Source organism: Dipodomys merriami, unplaced genomic scaffold (assembly GCF_024711535.1).
Source record: "Dipodomys merriami isolate MVZ:Mamm:240054 unplaced genomic scaffold, mDipMer1.0.p SCAF_16, whole genome shotgun sequence".
In the NCBI taxonomy this organism is placed as follows: Eukaryota; Metazoa; Chordata; class Mammalia; order Rodentia; family Heteromyidae; genus Dipodomys; species Dipodomys merriami.
This window is the reverse complement of record NW_027202937.1, coordinates 16,160,897-16,169,541: the sequence shown is the minus strand read 5'-3', so window position 1 is coordinate 16,169,541 and position 8,645 is coordinate 16,160,897. Positions and strand designations below refer to the sequence as shown.

General features: G+C 38.6%; 1 protein-coding gene across 2 annotated transcripts in view; it reads right to left on the bottom strand.

Moving 5' to 3' along the window:
• Positions 1-3,376: 3,376 nt before the first annotated feature.
• The window catches only part of Gpld1 (glycosylphosphatidylinositol specific phospholipase D1), a 46,469-nt gene continuing 41,200 nt past the window's right edge, over positions 3,377-8,645 (bottom strand). For both annotated transcript variants that reach the window (XM_070024459.1, XM_070024458.1), the window contains exons 23-26: positions 8,156-8,316; positions 6,830-6,856; positions 6,659-6,709; positions 3,377-4,079 (exon numbers count right to left, since the gene is read on the bottom strand). In XM_070024459.1, coding sequence (XP_069880560.1) covers positions 3,993-4,079; positions 6,659-6,709; positions 6,830-6,856; positions 8,156-8,316 — 326 coding nt within the window. In that variant the 3' untranslated portion in view covers positions 3,377-3,992. The remainder of the gene's footprint in view (positions 4,080-6,658; positions 6,710-6,829; positions 6,857-8,155; positions 8,317-8,645) is intronic.

Below are 8,645 nucleotides of genomic sequence, written 5' to 3'. Positions count from 1 at the left end.
AGACCCTGAGTTCCAGCCCCATGACCCTGGCCCAGCCCAAAAGAGGCTTGAATTGAAAACAAATAGCTATTATTTTCCTAATCAGAAGCCTGAATTTTAAACATAGGATAGCAGCACTCAAAAATACTACCTACTTAACATCTTACTAGCCTTCATGTATTTTTCTGGACTTTCCTTACATTGTGTAGAAAATAGTGTGCATGGAAGATTTTTGAATGGCAAAAGCAGCTCTTATTCTCAAATGCAGTAGCAAAAGGATAAATAAAAGCCTGCTCTGATGTTGTTAGGGTATCTGATTACCCTAGTATGGTAAACTTCCCTTGGAAGTTTAGGGATCTCTTTACCAAGTAGTTTGGTGATAGAAGTAACATTCCTTCCATTCCCTATGATTATAGGGATTATAGGAAGCCATGGGAGGGAAGCTGGAAAGTAGTGTCACGAGACATGCTAGGTTAGTGTTTGGAGCCTGAGTGAGCACTGTGCACCATTCTGTGGTAGGAACACACCTTGTGGTATGGATGCCAAATGTGAATAGTTCAGTACCTCTAGCATCATGAGTCCTTTTGATGATTTTTAAGAATACTTTGATAATTCTTGAATTTCACAGGACACTCTTCTTCAGCACAACTAAAAGCATTCTGTTAGTTTTGGTCTTACCACTGTAAAATAGGTAATAAGCATTACTTAACTGGAATATGGAATCCTAGAGGGTAAAATTTGATTTAAGGTCAGATGTAGGATCAAAAATTAGCCAGGCACCGGGTGGCTCACACCTGTAATCTAGCTATTCAGGAGGCTGAGATCTGAGAATCACAGTTCAAAGCTAGCCCAGGCAGGAAAGTGCCTGAGACTCTTGACTCCAATAAACAACCAGGAAACCAGAAGTAGCCCTGTGGCTCAAGTAGTAGAGTGCTAGCCTTGAGCTGAAGAGCTGAGGGGCAATGCCCAGGCCGAGAGTTCAAGCCCAATGACTGACAAAAAAAAAATAGTCATGCCCCAGCAAAAAAGGGAAAATAGGCTAACTACCTCATACATCTCATAAAAGGAAGCTGCTAATAGTTTTTTAAAGGTAGTTAGATCATGTACATATAATTTTTAAATGTCATTTGGCTCTGTTTTGGTTATTTCAGAACGATCATATAATTCTCATAAGTCAGATGAAGGGTTTGAAATACTGAACTGAGCCGGGCACCGGTGGCTCACACCTGTAATCCTAGCTACTCAGGAGGCTGAGATCTGAGGATCACAGTTTAAAGCCAGCACGGGCAGGAAAGTCCATGAGACTCTTATCTCCAATAAACCATCAGAAAACTGAAGTGGTGCTGTGGCTCAAGTGGTAGATTGCTAGCCTTGAGCTGAATAGTTAAGGGACAGTTCCCAGGTCCAGAGTTCAAGCCCCACAATTGACGACAAAAAAAAAATACTGAACTGATTAACACATTAACAACTGAGTTAGGTGACTTGGGCAGTCACATTCCCTGTTAAGAGCATGAAGAAGAAAGCATCTTTCCTTTTGGAAGGTTTCTGTAGGCAAAACAGACATCATTTTAGAATACTATTTAACCCTTGATTTATTCTTGATATATTTTTGGTAAACAGACTGTAAAATAGCCTAAGAAATTTCATATTAAAAAGATAGTTATTTTGGTGAGTTATTCCAATAGTGTGCACAGATTTTTATTTTGAATGGCAATATTAAAGTCATACTTTGAATTTAGGATTTCCTTTTTTTAGTAATAGCCACAGAGGTCATCTAACAGATTGTGGAATAAGGACTTCAGAGACCTGAAGTCTGCTGCCTAGCTCAGTACACCTCATTTTTATCTTGTAAGTCTGTGATTAAAAAGGTGTAAAATATTTACGTCTTGGAAGTTGTTAGATATACAGATAGTAGAAAGACAAATGTCTTAATATCTTGAAATAAAGTTATCTCGGCTACTCTTGAAGAAACTTAGATTGGTGTGAATGAGAAAACCCCTTTTTTTTTTTTTTTGGGTCCGGTTGTGGGGCCTGAACTCTGGGCCTGGGCGCTGTCCCTCAGCTTTTCAGCTCAAGACTAGAGCTCTACCACTTGAGTCACAGCTCCACTTCCGGCTTTTTTCATTTTGCTTATGTGGTGCTGAGGAATCGAACCCAGGGCCTCAGGCATGCAAGGCAAGCGCTCTACCACTGAGCCATCTTCCCAGCCCGAGAAAACCCTTTTTTTGCATGTCAGTAAACATTTCAGAGTTGATGCTCAGAACTATATTTAATTTAGTGGAATAAATTCAGTCCACCTACCAGGATAATACATTAGACTTTTACTATGTATTTTTGTTCTCTATGCCAGGTTCTTATACATTTGCCATGTAAGTTGACCTAAAACAGTAGGAATATATTCTACTTCATTTTTGACAATGGATGAGTATGACAATAGTATGAGTAAATGTACAGTAAGTTTGAAAATGTGCTTCCATGTAAATTTTTATAACTTTTTTAACCTTTACCTGCTCTCTGGTTTGTTCAGTCATTGAGGTCAATAATGATCCTATCATTTTAGCAAAGCGTAAACACACACTTGATCTAGCTCAGTGGTAGAGTGCTAGCCTAGCACATGCAGGATTCCTAGTGCCACATTAAAAAAAAATCATAACAAAGCACCGACACGTTATATAGCAATGACAAGGTAGCCAGGCAGTTAGAAAACCTCTAAGAAAACTAAGATAGTCCTGGAAGTGGTCCAGATGGATCTAAGTATGGCCCTTTTTTCCTGTCACTTTCCTCACCATACACTCTCAACCACAGTAGCTTTTCTTTAGTTTCTACTTTTTACCAGTCTGTCTCCAGAGAAGATGAGAAAGAGACTTTCATCATGCTTTTCATACTGGTTCACTAGTTTAGTGTCAGAAGAGAGTGCTGCTTCTCTGATTGATAAATGAGCTACTTTCTATGTAAATAATGCCAGAAAATTTTAAAACAGCCCAAGGACAAGTCATGCCAAAGCCTTTTCCCTTACTCATTTTGTCCCTCATAGAAACCCTGGCCCAGGCCACTCCTCTCCTCCCTACTTCTGTTGGCACAGCTTGTGGCAATGTAGCTCAACGAAGTTCCCTGGAGAGATGACTTAACACTAGCAGAGTCCTGAGGTTCATCGCTTGTTAGAACAGCTATCTCTACATACATAAGCATGTGAGAGCACAGAAAGGTAGCTGAGTTTTAGTTACATTTGTCTATTATATAACATGTGGAAAATGCAATAGTCCTCATTAAAAGAACCAAAGCACGAGTGATTTGGGAGTGGGAGGTGGTCTCACCCCCTTATCTTCCTCGGTACTATTTCCCCTCCTCCCTCAGTTCTTTTTTGTGAACTATGAATGTGAAAAAATAGCTGCGATAATAAAGTTAACAGAGGAAATGTTTATTTTGCCTCACAGTTTCAGTTCATAGTCATTTAGCAGTTCATCATGGTAGAAGCCATGGCAGAGAAAAGCTGCTTGCTTTATGACAGTCAGGAAGCAAAAAGAAAGGAAAGCCTGGAGTCCTAATGTAACTTCCTCCAACCAGGCCTCACCCATAAAGTTTCCACCACCTCCCAACAACTGTTAGCTGGGGACCAAGCTTTCAACATATTAGCTCTGGGAGACATTTACCATCAGCCACCATAACAAAAAGGGGTTGTTTGTGGTTAGCTTTTTTTGTTTTCTTTAAGGAACTACATAAGATTGTCTAAGACATAACCACAGGAAACCTTTCCAGGTCTCAGGGAGACACACCTAGGTGTTCAAGTGGAAAGAACAAAGGTTTAGATGCAGAAGCAAACAAGTGAAATTTGGAAGAGGAATGAATACATACATTTAGTGCAGTCATGCACTTTGCCATATTTGCAGACATTTTGGCTGTTAGAGCATGTCTCTTCCACGAGTCAGACACTGGATATGCCAGCTTGCCCACCAGAGTAGTCTCCCTGAAGAGAACTCCATGAGAGAGGGAGGGAATAGGAAAATGGAGTGTCTTCAGTTTGGGCTGAGGCTATAGACATGAAGTGTCCCCGAGAGCCGTGCTCCCAAAGAACTCCTTCCAGCAGCAATGACAACTTGGTTCTATAAGAGATACAGCAGAATTTATGATTCATTCATGCCCCGCCCATAGACCAAACATCATGCTCTGCCCTGGAAATTAAAAAAAATAATAAACTAAGATACTGGTCAGAGCACAGCTTGAACTTAAATGCTTTTCTCTGTCTGTAAAATAAATGATAAATAAACCCCACAGTTGAGGAAGCACACCCTGATCCCCTCTTGCCCACAAAAAATAAAGGAAAACTATGGAAGTGCATTCTAGAATCCTGCCTATGGTGCAGTGTAAACACCTGTTGAGGTATTTGCACATTGTTCTGCTGCTTGAAATGTTATGACTCATCTTTCAGGACTGCCTTTGAAACCTAAGTTGTTAATTACACAGTGGACAAAATCTCCAATGTGTGGCGGGTTTTGATTTTTAGAAACTGTCAAGAGTTGTTCTAGACCCAGACCCAGCCTGGTGAATGAGATCTTGTGATCAAATTGGCTGATATACTGTTTGGTTGGGACATACTTTAGTGGTTCTGACTGATTCAATTTTGAACACTACTGACAAAATCTAGAAATAATCACTAAAATGTATTAAGCCTTTATTTGTCAGATTACTGGCTTGGCCCTTTTCTTGTATTCCCTCTTATACCCGAGTGTTAGTTTAAGGGAAAATTACTCAATCTCAGGGAAAGGCTGTCCTCTGATAATTCTCAGGTTGTCCATGGCCACTGTTTAAACATAATTTCTGATTTATCCTTCTACTCCTAATGTGTTAGTGCTCCCCCAGTCTCAGGTAGGTGAAGAATCCAATACCAAGTGATCTCTTAACATTAATTTGGAATGTATTGGTTTTAGATGATCTATATATCACCATTCCTTAATTAGTATTAATTATGGATATATTTTTTAAACTAATGCATAAATTCTCAAGTGTCCCATTTTTTGGAAAACGCACAAAATTTCAAATTCAAAAAATCAGATTTGGGCTGGGAATGTGACTTAGAGGTAGAATGATTGTCTAGCATGCATGTAGCCCTGGGTTCAATTCCTCAGTACCACATAAACAGAAAAAGCTGAAAGTGGTGGTGTGGCTCAATTGGTAGAACTTTAGCCTTGAGCACACAGAGGCTCAAGGACAGTGCCCAGGCCCTGAATTCAAGCTCTAGGACTGGCAAAAAAAAAACAGGTTTATGATATAAAGTATTCTTCTGAAAATCCTTCCATAAGCTATTAATCCATTTTTGTGTATAGTCGGTAATCCTGAATTGTTGCCATCAGGCTTGCCTGTAACACAGGAACTGTTGGCCACTAGAGGGCAGTTTCACCAGGATTCTTAAAAGCAGGAGCATCTCCTAAGCCTTATAGACTTGGTTATATCTACCACTCCAAAATTTAAGAGGGCTTCCCCAGACTTCATCACACTGTTGAGACTTAATACTCATGGTACTCTTTAGCATTCAATCCTACACCAATTTGCATTTTATTTCATTTAGGTGTATATAAGTCTTATTTTTCAAGAGCAGGCCTGTTAATATTTCATGGCCTAGCACGGTTCTTCTATAGAATATCATATTGTTAAAGTGAATGAGTGGAATTAATGGTATTATGACATAAAGCTTTCTATAACTATTATATTTTTAAATATATGTGCCCTAGATCTAGCATCCTGCTTCTAAGATTTTAACCTAAAAGGATATTTGTACAGTTATAAAAATAGGTACAAAAATGCTCTCTACAACATTGTCTGTAATGGTCACCAAAATGGAAATAGCCCAAATACCTTTGCGAAGACAAATTTAAGAACTGAAATATGGCACATGTATTGTGTAGCTCTGTGTACTTGTCTGGGTTGTGGCAAAATACAGCACATGAAAAAAAAAGTCTTTTTGTAGTCATACAAAATTTATCAAAGTCTGAGAGAAAACAGCAACATATTTAAAACTATTACCCTGTAAGGCAGGGTCAGCAAACATTTTCTATGAAGAGCCAGATAATAACTTTGAGGCTTTGTGAGACGTAAGTCTCTGAAACTGCCATTGTAGCATGGCAACAACTGTAGACAGCCCAGGAGGGGGTGACTATGCTGCATTCCAATAAGACTTAAGGGACAGGGATCTACCTCAGTGATAGAGCACTTGTCCCGCATGTGGAAAAGAAAACTACAACTTCTAAGCACTGGCATTTAACTGCATATAAATTTCTTGTTACAAAGTACTTTTCAACTGTTGAAATATGTCTTGACCATGTTTAGTTCATGACTACAAAAAGTCAAATATTGGCCCATAGGCTATATTTTACCAACCCCTGTTATTAAGGATAAAACAATAATATAGAAGGAAACTTTGCACCTTCAAAAATGGTGTAGGAAGTAGCACTGTGGCTCAAGTGGCAGAGTGCCAGCCTTGAGCTGAAAAGCTAAGGGTCAGCACCCAGGCCAAGTTCGAGATCCACGATAGACCAAAAAAAAAAAAAAAAGTGGGATTTGTGTGTGCATGTTACTTTCTTTTGTGCATGTATTCCTTTTTCAAATAAAATCTAAAACTTTAAAGATGAACCATCAGATCCTGGCATTAGAACAAATAGACATCAGTGTAGGCCTTGTAACTCACCTCTTTCTTTGACCTCACGGAGATCAGAGAGCTCCCAAACCTTGAACTTGCCTGTAAAATACACTCTGTTAATGGGTCTTTAAGAACAGGCCATACTTCATCAGTTAAACTAAAGGATGTGCCTTTTTTTGTTTCTTTTAAAATTTCTTCATTCCTTCATGTGGTACTTACTTCAGGAGAAATTAGTACATATTGAGCCTGAAAGGGGGAGAGAAAAGGAACACAATGCTATTACTGTTGGTGTGGGTTTTCAGTTTCAGTTATACCTTTATGCCCACATTTCACTGAACAATGTACATGCCCTTTGACCTTTGAAAATGCATTTATAGGAACTTTCTAAGAATATAATCAGATGTATAAAAATGTTTATATGTGAGTATTTTCCATAAAGTAACTAGTGATCACCATTTATGACTAGTGATCTTTAATATTTAAACTGGTTTATAGATTTAAAATATTAGGCAGCTAGCAAATATATGAATTTTAAAATATAATTAACCTGCCATTAGAATATCAGATAACAAAATATTCTTGATTGAAAATCCCTTATCCAAGAAAGATTGGTTCCCACAGTGTTCTTGATTTCAGATTTTAGAATATCTGCATTTATACAATGAAGTTGGAGACTGGACTGAACATGAGCTGGATCTAATTATGAATTTATTACATCCATAGCCTGAAGATAGTTTTATGCAATGTTCTAATCTGTGCTGAAACAGTTTAGTCATGTGGAATTTTCCACTGTACTGTCATGTCAGTGTTTAAAACATTCCAGATTTTGCTTTTTTGAGTCAAGAAGCTTGCCCTTGTGTATTCATTAAATTCATTTACAGAATTGTGCATGTAAAATATATGCTAAAAATACATGCACTCAGTAATAGTTAAGAAAAAGTTTACAATCAAGTCTTGATTCAAACCCCTATTGTATCTAGCATTGTGACCTTAGACTCTGATCTTCAGCTTTTATTTGTAATTGAGCATAACAGAAACTTCGTAGCATTGAAAGGGATTATATTACATATAATGTCAGCATGTGCATAGTAATACAGAACACGGAGGAGCAGATAAAGTCATGGAAAATACTAGAAGAGTACACTTCAGGTTAACAGGCATTAACTCTGCAGAGTAGAATTCTAGGTAGATAATTTTGCAATTTAAAAAACAGTGTTTAAATTTCAAAAATAATTAACAGCCAATGTTTGAGGGACAGGAAACATGAGTTAATGAAACACACCTAAAAAAAGGCATTAGAAGTGTTAATGAAACTCCAACAGCCTTAGCTTGTTTTCTTTCTCCTGTGGCAAACACCAAGTCTAGCCAGACTTTAGGTCTAGAGGCAAACATGGCACAACTGAGAACTGCAGCCGCTGATTGTTCCTGACCCCACGACCTTGGAGTTGAGGCAAACTAAGTTTTACCTTGGACCTGGACTACCAGGGAATCAGTAAGTAGTCATCTTTACCCAATGTGGTGTTAGAATTTTGTCCTACACTTCACCTTTTCCTCTGGACATGGAGTTATCCAAGATTTGCATTTTCCTGTCATGTCTCCGAGGGTGGTCCCTTTGCCATTGTATACATACACTCTTCCATCTTCTCCTCCAAGCAGCCCAGAGGTTACATCTGTTATCCTCAGTGGGGCTGCCATAATGATTTCATCTGTAAACAATAAAAACCAGGAGAATAAGATATCAAACAACTTTTATTCTGGTACCATTGCTAGATCAGAATCAACTTCCCACAAATAATGTATCCTTTAAACTGCCGTGATCTTCTTGTGGCAGGGTAACCTTAAAGGCCTTTGCTTCCTACTTTGTCATTCATCAATAATTGACATACATAGTGACTCTCACATGAACATCTTCAGGAAGTATACCTCCGCCTTGCACATCCAGTTCCAGCCTTACCCAATCCAGATCTAAAGGCCCCAGGGCTACTGGGCTGTCAGTTAAAGAGGCCAGATTCTGGTTTATCCAATCAGAACTGAC